The sequence below is a fragment of the Plecotus auritus genome (assembly GCF_963455305.1).
Source record: "Plecotus auritus genome assembly, chromosome: 2".
Taxonomy (NCBI): domain Eukaryota; kingdom Metazoa; phylum Chordata; class Mammalia; order Chiroptera; family Vespertilionidae; genus Plecotus; species Plecotus auritus.
Window position 1 is genome coordinate 184161290 of NC_137771.1, and position 14517 is coordinate 184175806.

General features: G+C 38.1%; 1 protein-coding gene across 6 annotated transcripts in view; it reads right to left on the reverse strand.

Moving 5' to 3' along the window:
* The window catches only part of MAP3K13 (mitogen-activated protein kinase kinase kinase 13), a 165797-nt gene that overhangs the window by 87071 nt on the left and 64209 nt on the right, over positions 1 to 14517 (reverse strand). The window contains exon 1 of one of the 6 annotated variants that reach the window (XM_080655361.1): positions 8621 to 8863. The exons of 4 other annotated variants lie outside the window; for them this stretch is intronic. Coding sequence is in view for 1 of the 2 variants with exons in the window: in XM_080655366.1 (XP_080511492.1) it covers positions 8621 to 8663 (43 nt within the window). In the remaining variant the exon portion in view is untranslated. Of the gene's footprint in view, positions 1 to 8620; positions 8864 to 14517 lie in introns of those variants that run through there. One more of the 6 variants, XM_080655366.1, reaches the window with a different exon arrangement.

Genomic DNA, 14517 nt, shown 5'->3' on the forward strand with positions numbered 1-14517 from the left:
TATGGATGGGTCAATGAGAAATAAAAATATAGTAAAAAAATTGTTCCCCCCCCACCTTGTTATTTAGGAACACTCTACATTAAAGTATCTGAAAAAATTATCATTGAATAGTTTTTCATAAACATGTTATATTTTATGAGTTACATACAAAAATAACATAATGTTAAGAATCTGCTTGGTAAAAATGTCAAAGAAATACTTTTTTCTTTTTCAGTTTTCTGTGATAAGATACAGCAATGAAAGAATAAGTCTCAAAACAAGGCCTCAAAGTTTAGTTTCCTAGTTTTTGGCAAATCCTTGGCTGCGACCATCCAGGAATAAGCTGGAGGAGATTTCTCTTAGAAGATGGAAGCCTCGAGACTAAATGTCCTTACCCCGAACCTTCAAATCCAGTACACAGTCAATTCCAATGCCTAACTATCCTCCAGATAAAGACATTTCTGAGTACAAGTCACATGAATTTCAGGTAAACCACCGTTACAGTTCATAACGATTATGAGTTTGGCAAACTATTTTCATATTAATAAGACATTATTTTCTTTTTTACCTGAATAGGTACTCCTTTGGAGTGACCCCCCCCCCCCCCCACCTTTTCCTTACCCTAGAGGCCCTTGGGCTCTGCATTAATAATGAGGTTCTCTTGGTCATTTCTCTTTCATTTTCCAGACTTGGTCCAAAGCTTTTAGAATCTGGTTGGCTAGCTGTTCTTTGTTTTTAAAACTACTCCATGGCTTTTCAAATAGCAGGAAAAAGAGAAAGGCTATGTATAAAACAATTTGCGGCAAAGGCAGTTTGACTCTTACAAAAGCCAGTATCAAAGGTATAAATTTCAGTTAAAGGAAATCCTTATCAATGTAGATAACCTTTGATAAAAGGAGAGCAGGTGCTGTTTCACTGTGTTATGGTAGGAGCCCTAATTGGAGACAAGATCATTACACAAAACATAAAGGATCACGTGATTGTTTTTCTTTCTCAAAAAAATCTACACAGGTCTTCAGGTCTCTGAGAATATTAAAGGAAGAGATTAGGGCCTCGCTTTAATAACTGACACAAGCAGAATAAAGCAAATGTTCAGTTATTTTTTATTAGATAAATAGATGGAAGGAATTCTGTTACAAAATGGCCAGAAATTGGGGGGGGGGGGCGGGGGGGACGCTAAGGAAAGGGGAGGGAGAACCTAGCAAAGCAGTACAATTTCCTTTCAAATTGGCTTTGACCCTAGCAGCTGCAATATCAGGTGGGTATTTCCCAGGAGTTTCTATGCTTAGCAAAGGTTTTAAATTAGTCTGTAATTTAGATCTAGAAGTAGTGACTAGAAATATACAAAGGTATGTTATATCTGTTTGTTCTTGGTGTATTTGAATTTATTATATGAGAAGAAATAATTGGTGAGTAATGAGTAAAATGCTTAATCTCAGTTTCATAAAAATATTATTTTCCCTGAAAAAAGCAATCATGGCTTTGTATTTTGGTACACTTGATCTCAGGAGTCTCAATTATCCACGCCTGCAGACAGCCTAATGCGTCCCATTGAAGGCAGGCCTGCTCGCTACTAGAAATGCAGGCACAGTGCCTTGGGGGTAATAAGAAGCCTCAGTGGGCTTATTTTGCAAATAGAGCCTTCTTTTGTAATAGCAACTGTGACAGCCCTCCTTAGGACTCTAACAGAGTCTTTTTCAGTCTGGGTCCCAGATCCACTTTCTTTGGTTGAAGGTGCAAACTGCTGTCCTGGCTGCCACCTGCCTGAACCTGTGACCCATCAGCTCAGCCACAGTCTCCCTGAGCTCTGCCTCCCTTTATCCTCAGCCCAGGAATTCAGAGTACAAATAAGCATATGGAAAACAATTACCAGTGGGAAGTCCTACATTGTTTTTCCTTAAAATTTTTAAACAATTAAAATTGCACAGTTACTACACATTCTCTTAGGATTGCCCTGTAATATATATTGCTTTTTGCAAGATGTTTTCATCACACTGCCACACATATAAATATTATTACTAACTGGAACCACTCTATGAACTTATTGTAGATGTTAGGACTCCTGTTAGCCTTCTCTGCTTGACTATTTATATATATAAAAAAAAGGACATAAGGAAAATTCTAGACTGATTAACCGAAAAATGATAAATAAGTTTTCTGTTCTGCAATATTTTTAACTTATCTTTTTTCTTTGACAAAATCTGCAAACTCAAAACACCAATCCATCAACCAACTTGTTATTTGGAGAATTCTGAAAATAATTTTTTTAAAAGCTAGTAATGCTCATGCAAAATAACAAAATCTTAATTTTTCAAAGACACTATACACATTTATGGATTTAATGCGTCTTCATTTTCTTATTTACTGCAGTCTTTCCTCCTTCATCACACTCCAGCCTGAATTAGAGAATGGTAGGAGGAAGTGAGAGATGGACAGAAAGAGCCAATATGATGAATTTTGTTTTTTAGTAGCACTAATAAAAGTCAGGTCAAGGAAAAGTCTACAACAGATAACCAAACTGAGGTTACTAGATAGATTATCTGTTGCCACATCCCATAGTAGTCCAGACTCCCAAATCACTCATCGAATGAAAGCTCTCTCTTGACTACAAAGAACAACGGCCAAGAGAAATGACATTTATAATGGGCATGCCTAAGACGGCAAGGTCAGATCTCATCAGGACTATTTCCTGCTGATGAGGAAGTCCCTAGGCACTTCTGAAAGTGCATTAAGCTTTTTATGTCTCACCCAGATATCTCCTGACCCTTCTGACACTTTCTCCGCCTCTTCAACTATAGCAGCATCGTGGGGGTTGAACTTCTACAAGGATACTATGAAAAAATTGGAGTAAAGATAGATTTTAACCAAATTGTCACTTGCCTATTTACTTTGGTAATAACCAGATTCCAAGAGTTAGAAAGGACATTGGAGATCACGAAAAACAATTTCTTTATCTCATATATTAAAACCGAAGCTGAGGAAAGAGAATTGTCTTGCCAAGGGTGTCCTGAGACTACTCCATGGGCCCTTATAGTCTTAGTCCAATTCTTTCCTCATTGCATCATTGTGCCTTACAGAAAGTAAACAGACGACATGCTGAATTTATCCAGTATTAATATGTCATTTTCTAGATAAAGAACAAAGGCAGGTAAATGGTTGCATAATAGAACTTATTTAAAACTTTATTATACAATTTACCCTCTGTTAAAGGTGGCACATGTGAATCTCCTGCTGAAGTGTAAAAAGCAAAATAAATTTAAGTGTCTTCTATATTGTCTACTCTGGTGGTTCTCTGCCCAGTTCATGTGGGAACTAGACACATGCCCCTCATTGACTATCATTCACGATGCAGTGATTCTCAGTGGTGACATTATGCAGGACACCCCCCACAGACACACACACATATCCACAGACATACTGAGAAGGATCTACTAATAGGGCAGCAAGCAGAGTTTCAAAAAGTCTCCCAAACACCACCCTTGCCCTGGCCTCCACCAATGGAAAATGCACTAATCCCCCAAAATGGTGTCACACAATAAACCATTGTTTCAGAGTGTCTACCCTGCCAGGCTTGGGGTATAAAGTGGTGAACAAAAAGTTAATACTAAATAGTAACCTTGCGTTTCAGTACTTAGAGGACACTACATATCCAAAATGCCTGACTTGGTCAACCACCAGCCCCAGGGTTAGATGGTTCCTTAATTTCTTTGACTATACTAAGACTATACAATGAAAAAGTCCATTTTTTACTTTACTGCATCTCCAGCACTCTTTATTCCCTCCCACTTTTATTTTTCTCCTTAACATTTATCACTGTCTAAACATTATTTATTTATTTATTGTTTGTCTTTGCCAATGAAATAAGCTTAAGAGGGCAAGAATTTTTGTCTGTTTTTCCACTGCTGTGTACCCAGTACCTAGAACACATAGTAAGTTCTTAATAAATATGTGTTGATTAAATGAACATCAACACCTCTACACCTGCAAATTCTATTTGATCTATTCTCTTTTCCATCATGGTCTCCACGCCATTCCCTTTAGTTATTCTTGCATGCCTAGTATATTGGCCTTCCATCCTCCTAGAATTTTTCCTGCCAGCTGCACCTAGGCAGAGTATAGCCAGCCTAGGATCCATGATGAAATATCACATGATATACTTCTTTTACCCCCACTCTCTTATCTTCCACTATACCTACTGTGCCAACGCTTATCCCTATATTATCCCCACAATCAAAATTATCTTACTCTTTGTTCAGTCCAGAGCATTTCTAGAGAAAATCTAAGATTCATGCTAATGAATGGACTAGTAACAATTCTTGGTTAGGACTCAATAATGCTCAAAATCCATGATAAACAGAAGGAATGGGATTAAAAATTAGAGCTGAATTTGAAAATGGGGCATGATGTGCACTACCTGGTATCTTTGGCTGAGTCAGACCCTTTCTGAACCTATTTTCTTATCTGTAAAATGGGGGTAATAGTACCTATTTCATTTTCATGAGAGTTATATTTTAAATGAAATGATGTATGTGAAAGCTCTTAGCAGATTTATGCTTAATAAATGTTAGCTGCTACTCTTCCTTCAATTTAACATATTTTACTAACCTCCAGTGATGCCCTCACTCTTTGAAAATGACTAATTCCTACTGAGCAAGAAAATCCATGCTTTCTGGTATGAACCTTCTTAATTTTCCTATCTCCTCTCATTTCCATATCAGAATTCTATGTCTTCAGTCATCCTCTCTCCTCTTCTTTTCTAAGACTAGCCCTTTGTCCATGCCAATAGTTTTCAAACATGGCTGCACATCAGAATCACCTGGGGAGCTTTTCAAAAATGCAGGTGTCTGGGTCCATCACAGACCAGTTAACATGAATCTCTGGAGGTGGAGCATGACATCGGTATTTTTTTTTTAAGTTCCCTGGTAGGGTGACAAGACAATTCAATAGGGGTTGGGGGTTGAGGTGGGGGAAGAACAGTTTTTTAAAAACAATTATTGCTGGAAATGGATGGATATCCTCCTTCAAAAGAATGAAATTGAATCCATGCATAAAAGTGAACTCAAAAAGGATTATAGACTTAAATGTAAAAGATAAAACTCTTAGAAAAAAAACATAGGAGTAAATCTTCATAACTTTGGGTTAGGCAAAGCCTTCTTAGATACAACACCAAAAAACACAAGCAACAAAGAAAAAATAGATAAATTAAAATTTCTGTGCTACAAACAATATCAAGAAAGTAAAAAGACAACTCACAGAATAAAATATTTGCAAGCTACATATTTGATAAAGAACTTGTACTTAGAATATATAAAGAATAAACTTAATAAGATTAATAACCTAATTTTGTAAATGGGTAAAAGACGTGAATCAACATTTCTCCAAAGAAGAAATACAGATGGCCAATAAGCACATTTCCTGAAAATGTATAGTTATCAGATGACCCAGCAATTCTACTTCTAGGTATATAATTAAGAGAAATAAAAATGTATCTTCACACAAAAACTTGTTCACAAATTTACATAGCAGCATTATTCATAACAGGCAAAAAGTGGAAACAAGTCAAATGTCCATCAATTGAATGGATAAATAAAAATGTGGTATATTTGTAAATGAATATTATTCAGTAATAGAAAGGAATGAAGCACTGATATATTCTATAATATGGATGAACTTTTAAAACCTCATACTAAGCAAAAGAAGCCAGTTATAAAAAAACATATCTTGTATAATTTTGTTTACATGAAATGATTAGAATATTAGAATAGGCAAATCTATGTATAGAGAAAGCAGATTAGTGGTTGCCTAGGGCTGGGGTGCTGAGGGGAAATGAGGAGTGACTGCTAATGTGTATGGGGTCTCCTTCTGCAATGATGAGAATGTTCTAAAATGATTGTGGTAAGGGTTGAACAACTCTCTGAACATACTGAAAACAATTGAAGATGGGGGGGGGGAAGAGAGAGAGAGAGAGAAGAGAGAGGAGAAAGGAAAGAGGAAAGAGGAGAGAGGAGAGAGGAGAGAGGAGAGAGGAGAGAGGAGAGAGGAGAGAGGAGAGAGGAGAGAGGAGAGAGGAGAGAGGAGAGAGAAAAGAGGAGAGAGAAGAGAGGAGAGAGAAGAGAGGAGAGATGAGAGAGGAGAGAGAGCAAGCAAGTGAACATCCGTCTCCCAGGTAAAGTCTGTTTGCAGAGACCAGTTTCTGAACCGCAACACTATAACACTACATCTCGTGTGGTAACTTACCTTTTAGAGTCCTTAGGGGTAAAGATGGCATCTTCTAAATCTTTCCCCAATATCCTTAAGGAATAATACCCAACAAAGAGCAAAAATGTGATATCTTTAAATTCTTTTTAAGTAAAAGAGTGTTCTTGGGAGAATGTTGTTGATTTTAATTGAAATTGCTAGAGTCAGGCTGTCACCTGGCAGATTGGTCATGTTGGCTATCTCGATTCATTCAACCCCCCAAGTAATTAATTCAGCTGCAGCGCATACAGGGAGGGTAGGTAGACAGTGTAAACCCAACTGACCGGTTCTGCCATCCAGAGATTGGTTGTTTTGTCATATACCAGTGGATGTGGCCTCCGGCCCTTAGGAACCATTCTTTTGACAGTTCCCCATGACATGGCTCTGGTTTGACTGACTTTGTTTACTAAATAAATTAATTCCTACTTCTGGAGCAGCTTCAATTTTTAAACAGAAAGCCATCTATTGACAGTCACTGATACACAGGATTTTATTGTTTGATATTAAACAATTAAGAGTTATTGTTTTTTCCCCTACAAGTACACTATACATGAAAATAAATATAAACTATAATGCAGATCCTAGGAGTGGAAGAGAGGGAGATTCTATAGCCATTCTCGATCTTAAAGAGATAGTTTTACTTTACTAAATCCATAGTGCAGACTGCATATCTTGCACAAAATAAAACTCTGTCTTGGCAAAATATATATAAAAAAACAGAGTCTGATCAACATTTCTTAAGATGAGATTGATTATTAAACACATTATTTTTAAATTCTAAGAATTCAGTCTTTTCATCTGGCAGTGAGCTAATAGATTTCAATAATTTAAAATAACTTTAAAATTGCTTCTTTCAACAAAGTCTCTGGAGGTACACATAAAAAATTGAAATAAATCTAGATGTTTACAAATATAGGAAACAATGTCATTTGTTTAACCCAGCCCATAAAAAAAACAGCAAAATAGGAAACCATACTTGTCTGAATATAGGACAAAGATCTGGTTCAGAATCAGGCAGAAGTTCTCCCTTCAATGACGCTAGTGAGTTTAATTGCACTCAGAAAAACAAAATGAGTGAGGGCACTGCCAAGATGTGAGGCAAAAGAGAATTCTAAATCCTCAGGTAATTTTGAGATGAAATGAGTTTACAGTTGGAAGATTCCCCAATAAGAAAATTCAAAAGATACAATTAGAGCCATAATTTAGAAGCCTTGTTTCATGAGAAATGATTAGAATATGAAATTCTCAAAACTAAGTATTGATCATACAAGGTAAACATGATGAGGCTGGATGATAAGACATTTTGCTTCCTCTCTCACTAGAGAGGACAGCTAGGTCCCTGCCACAGACTAGAACATAAATTGCTCAAAGTGAGGCATTTGGAAAATGCTATTAGATTAATCGGGTTGAGGAGCTGCCCAAAGACAGAACATGTCACAATGTCACCTCTCCTTTACTATCGCAGTTTTCACCAGAATAAACCAGAGCCTTGGAAAACAAATTTAATCACAAACACTAACTTTTTGATAACACTCCAAGCAAACTATCAAACCAACTTAACACACCGAACACATCAGAACTTTTCCATGTTTCCCAAACACCATGGAGCAAACTATTTTCAGTATCTTGGAAAAATAGTCACGTGCATTTCTACACAATATAATTATGGACCATATTAAGAAACCACTTCTTAGTTTTCACGAAAGGATAGTGGAAAGTCAGAATTTAAGGGTAATTCCCCTTTTGCTTCTGGCGCAGGCTTTTAGGTTTTTGAAAATATAAATAAAATGTACAGAGTGACATGAAGAGCTACAAATATGTATAAATACACCACTCCAGCTCCCATAATAAAAGCTGTTAGGGGGAAAATGGTTGGACAAGTATTCATCTTCCCCACATTGCAATCCCAAGACATTGGTTGTCACACAATTATGAAACAAAGGCAAGGTGAAGGGTGAGAAACAACAGAAAGGACAGCAGGAAGGAAGACAAGTGCTCAGCGGGCTCGATCCTGCTCCTTCTAGCTGGCCGGGCTTTCCCCAGCACCTTTCTGGTATCGGTTCCGGGCTTTTCCTCCAACACAATCCACATCATCTCTCCGAGAAATGAATCTCTTTTTAAGGGAAGCCAGGCCAGCATCCAGAGGTAACGTGCAGAACCGTAAATGAAAAATGTCCACGTCTCGCAGGCAGACAAGCAAAGGAAAGCCAGCTGTCAGTTTCAGACGCTGCTGGCTTACTGTAACGGGGTTTCAGGTTTCTCTCTGTCTCCGTCGGTCTGTCTCTTTCACCTTGTCTCCCTCAATAATATCAGCTTCCTAATCACCTCAAATCACAAATACAGTCTCCATCTGTCCTTGTATAATATATGCTGAGGAAACAGAAAAAGAGAGTGCGATACTCACAACAATGAAGAATTCCTACACATGTCGTTCCATTTTCTTGCATCAAAAAGATGAAAGGTTAATTTAAAAAGCCTTGCAGGATTAGAGAAATAAGGGGGAGGGGAATTCCACCCACACAATCCAGCAGCCCACCGCAAAGGAGCCCGAAGGCTTGCTGACGTCACAGATTCATGAATGGATGTAAATTGGGCTGGTTTAGGATTCCGCACAGACTTCGCTGTGGTGTGTGCCTTGCAAAAGAAAGGGCGGGTCCAGAGCAGTGCCCGCCAATAGGCTTCCGGCGGGCATGGCGTGCCTCCTCTTAGAAGGAATCTGGTCACAGAATAAACAGAGCCCGCCAATCAGGCGTCCGCCACGGCCTCAAGACAGACTGGCAGCTTGAGGTGTGTGTGTGTGTGTGTGTGTGTGTGTGTGTGTGTGTGTGTGTGTGTGTGTGTGTGTGTGTATGTGTGTTAGTCAGGTGTGTAGGTGTGTGTTTCAAGCTGAGATAACCAGGAAAACATTATTATTGCTATTGAATGAAGGGATCAAAATAGAATTTCAGTGGAATCAGTGTGTGTGTGTGTGTGTGTGTGTGTGTGTGTGTGTGTGTGTGTGAGAGAGAGAGAGAGAGAGAGAGAGAGAAAGAGAGAGAGAGAGTTATGTATGTGTTTCAAGCTGTGATAGGCAGGAAAACATTATTATTGCTGTTGAATGAGGGGATCAAAATATAATTTTAGTGGAATCAATGCTACCAAAAAAAGCATCTAGAGAAATGACAGTTTTTTATTCCTTAGAGCTATTTTCTTTAATGCTTTTCTTGCTGTTAGCAATGTGTATGATGTGATGTGATTTTTAAAATAATAATAAAAGTCAGGGAAATAGTTTCCAAAACTGATAACCAAGGGACATGCTTGTCCTGCACACCAAGACTTGTCAAGGCAAAATAATAGGGAAATAATCTAGTGATTAAGGAAATAAAAATATGTAAGATGATATTACATTGTAATTGTTTTGTAGAACAGTATCATCTTGCTGGCCTTGCCATGCATCAAAAGTGGGTGTGGAAGAGCAACTTATTACTACCTTTAAATAAAGTAGAAAATTTCCTACTTTTGGTTTATTAAACTTCTGACATTCCTCCCAAAGAACTCCTAATGAATCTTAGAGCAAATTTTAATTTTAGTAAGATGCCTTATTATTAACAGCAAAAACAACTGTATTAAATTTACTCAAAGAGCTCACATTTTAAAAAATTAAAATAAACTTTAACACCTTTATTAAAGTATAATTGATATACAAAGAACTGTACATATTTAATGTGTACAATTTGATGAGTTTGGAGATATACAAACATCTGTGATACTATTGCCATAGTCAACATAGTACACATATCCAATATCTCTAAGTGTTGCCTTGTGTTCCTTTGTGGGTTTTTTGGTTGTTTTTGGTTTTGGTGTTTGTGATAAGAACACTTAACATGAACTCTACCCTCTTAGCAAATTTTGAAGTACACAATATAATATTTATTCTTATGTTTACAGCATATCTTTAGGACTTATTCATCTAGCATAACTGAAACTTAATACCCATTAAATAACAACTCCCTATTTCCTCTTCCCTCAGCCCCTGGCAACCACTATTGTATTCTCGGTTTCTATTAGTTTGGCTGCATGATTTCTCATATAAGTGGAGTCATGCAGTATTTGTCTTTTTTGTGACTGGCTTATTTCACTTAACATAATGTCTTCTAGGTTCATCCATGTTGCCATAAATGGCAGGATTTCCTTCTTTTTTTTAAGCCTGAATAATACTCCTTCATATGTATATCCCACATTTTCTTTATCCATTCATCTGTCATTTACATTTGGATTATTTCCAAGTCTTACTTATTATATATAATGCTGCAATGAACATAGGAGTATAGATATCTCTTCAAGATACTGAATTCAATTCTTTTGAAAATATACCCAGAAGTGAGATAGCTGGATCATATGGCAGTTCTATTTTCAATTTTATGAGGAACCTCTATACTGTTTTCCATAGCTGCTGTACCATTTATATTTCCACCAGCCTTGCCAGCAAGGGTGCACAAGGGTTCCAATTTCTCCACAACTTTGCCAACACTTACTTATATTTTATCTTTTAATAATAGCCAACCTAAGAAGTATGCGATGATATAGCATAGTTTTGATTTGTGCTTTCCTGATAATTAATGATGTTGGGCATTTTTTCATATACCTGTTGGCCATCTGTATGTCTTCTTTGGAAAAACATCATTCAAGTTCTTTGCCCATCTTTCACACTGGACTTAGCAATGATTGGCTGGATATAACACCAAAAGCACATCAACAAAAACAAAAATATACAAGTGGGACTACATCAAAGTAAAGAGCTTCTGCACAGCAAAGGAAACAATCAACAGAATGAAAAGAGCAATACAAAATGGGATAAAATATTTGGAAACCATGTATTTGATAAGGGGTTAATTTCCAAAATACAACTCAATAGCACAAACACAAATAACTTGTGATATTTCTCTACTATTTAAAAAAGTTCAAAGTTACACAAAAGTGGAGATTAATATAATTTACTACCCCTATATCCCATCACTTTGCTTCACAGCTACCAATGCTTTACTAATACTGATCACAACTTTTTTGAACTTGGGAAATGGCCTTAAGTCCTTGAATCTGGAACAATAGTGGTTAATATAAGGCCTCAGTTATGAAGTGTCCAGTGACCAGGAACATTCTGAACAGAGATCTGTTCTCCGAGTCAGATTATTTGAACAGCTGAGAGAAGAAAAGCATTTGCCTCTTTCTTATGGTGAGTTCAAACCTGACACTAGTAACTATTGCACTGCTTAGCTCATTTGGAGAAAGAAAACTATTAACTATTGAAAACTTTTGTACACAAAGATGTTCAGTGTGTTATTCTATATACTAAAGCAACAGAATATTATTGGTCACATATTCACCAAATTTCCACAGGAACTTATTGTGAAATATCACTATGGAAAAAATAAACCAAAGAAATTTACTCCCAGGTAATATGGGAGTGCTCAAGACCAATACAGTACTGATATATTCTTCATAGGCTGAGTGCACCACATTGGACTATATCAATATGTCCATGTCCCCAGATTATTTTAGAACCCACAAATGAAAAGACAAGAAAATACATCTCTTTTTCTTTTAACAGAAATCAAAACCAACCAGAATACGCTAAAAGAATCAGATTTACATAATTTTTTTTCTTTCAAAATAATACAGACTAACTCATAGAAGGCAGCAGCCACTTTGTGGAACATGTCAATAAAAGGGCCAATCTGTTATAGAGGCTTAAAGTTGCTGTAAGGTTTGATGGCAACATCATTATGAATAATAAGTCCACCAGGAATCAGCATAGTCAGTGAAGAAATTCAACAAAACAGTCTGTAAATACTTCTAATAACTGCCACCTAACATGTTGCCTCCCTATGTAACCTGGCAAATAAAAACTAGCTGGCTCTATGGACTTGCCATTTTAATAAGCTGAATTCAGTCTGGTTAGCATGCTTCCCTGTACCACAGAAATATCAACTGGGCCAACAAAACTTTCTCCATGTCAAATATCATGGGAAATCATTGAGAAGATAAGTTGTCCCTCCAAATGACAACATCTATAGAGATTCTTGGAGGAAGCCATTGTTGTTTTAGGGACAGAAGGCAGGCAGGGAGAGGGGACCATGAGAAATGTACATTGGAGAGCAGCACTGCTGGGAAACTTCCTGCGATGATGGAAATGTTCTATAATTTGCACTGTCGAATACAGTAGCCACATGTGGCTACTTAGCATTTGAAATGTGTTTAGGAACGGAATTTTAAATTATATTTAATTCGAATTAAGTTAAATTTAAAAATAAATAGTCCCATGTGGCTGGTGGCTACTGGGGACACAGCAATTCGAGAGATATGAAGCCAAGTACCATCATCACAAGTAATTTTGTATTTCAGCGTTGGGCAGGCTAAGTGTGAAGACTACAAAGTCACTATCAAGGTGAGTAGTTCTTTTAAGATCCAAAGGATTCAGTTCAACTTTTAATAATGACTGGAAGATGATTCTAGTCTCATTCCCAACAAGATATTAAAGACTCATTATTAGAAAAAGACCCTAAGAATAGAAGTTAAAGTACAATTATTCTGCTATAAAAATATGAGCTAATCTAGATTGAATTTTTATTTTAGAAAAATTAGGTGTTTTTTTTTTTAAAGAAAAATAACATTTAAGTCAGAGTCTAAGAGAAGTCCAAAGTATTATGACCCTGTGACAAATTTTTATCAGAAATACCAGGACAGCCAAAAACGGTTTGGCTCAGTGGATAGAGCGTCAGCCTGCAGACTGAAAGGTCCCAGGTTCAATTCCAGTCAAGGGCATGTAACTTGGTTGCGGGCACATCCCCAGTAGGAGGTGTGCAAGAGGCAGCTGATCGATGTTTCTCTCTCATCGATGTTTCTGACTATCTATCCTCTTCCTTCCTCTCTGTAAAAAATCAATAAAATATATTTAAAAAAAAAAAAGAAATACCAGGACAGAAATAATATAATGACCTCAAATGTCAATGCATAAAGATTCAGATTTCCTTCACAAGCAACACTGTGTAGTAGTGAAAAGCCAGTAAAGATTTGGGTTCAAATCCTGATGCTACCACTTATCAGTTAGTTATGTAAGTTCAGAGAAACCTGGGTTTCATTTTCTCATTATTAAATGAGGATAATAATAGGCTCTGCCTATTGTGTGAAAGTTAAATAAAATAACTCTTGTAAAAAGTCTAGCACAATACCTGCATATAGAAGATACTCAGTAAATAATACTGGTAGCAGTTTTTATTTTATTGCTATTATTCAAATACTGAGGAGAAACCAAGATGGCGACATAGGTAAGCACCTAAACTGCTGCCTCGCACAACAATTTCAAAACTACAACTAAAAGACAGAACGGACATCATCCAGAACCACAGGAAGGCTGGCTGAGTGGAAATTCTACAACTAGAAGGAAAGCGGAAAGCTCACGGAGAATCAGAGGAGCGGCAAAGGAGGGTTGAGGTATGGAGACGCGCGCAGAGAGGAAGGGCAGCTGAGTGCCTGGCTGACTTTCTCTGGCGGGAGGGGGAAGGAAGCCCCTGACTGCACTGAACTCCAGTTCTGACTGCACTAAACCCCAGTTCCGGGCGAAATCCCGTGGACCCAAGCTCATACAGGGGAAGTCTGGACTGTCAGGTAGAGAGAAAGGCACATGAAGACTCAGAGACTCGGAGATCCGGGGGAGGCGCGGCGGGTCTGGAGAGGCACGCGCGCACACGAGTGCTCACAGAGAAAGCTGAATGTGGAGGTTGCAGCAGGCATTCCCTAGCGGAAGGGAGTCAGAAGCTCCTGACTGCACTGAATCCTAGTTCCGACTGCACTGAACCCCAGTTCCAGGCGAACCCCTGGGGACCCACGCTTTTACAGGGGGAATCTGGACTGTCAGGTGGAAACTCAGGGGAGTTGTGGAAGGCAGAGGTCTGGAGGTGTGCACGTAAGGGCAGGGCTGACGGGAAGCCAAGACTGTCTGCTCCGCCCTGAGACTCCGCCCCATCCAAGCTGAGCACAGAGGCTTTTGCAATTTTGCAAATCTAATCCTATAAGGCTGTCTCTAGCACCGAACTTCTCCCAGCATAGACACAGCTGATCCTCACAGCCAACTGGCCTGGAGGTCTATTCCTCCCAGTGATACCAACAACAATCAAGACTTAACTACAACAAGGCTGATCACACAGTCCACAAAGGGGTGCACCAAGAGTGTCCACCTCAGGTTAACTGGGGAGGCCGACCCACTGGGCCATATAGGAAACCTAGCACACAAATCTACCCTACCAACTCAGGGAATCAATGAAA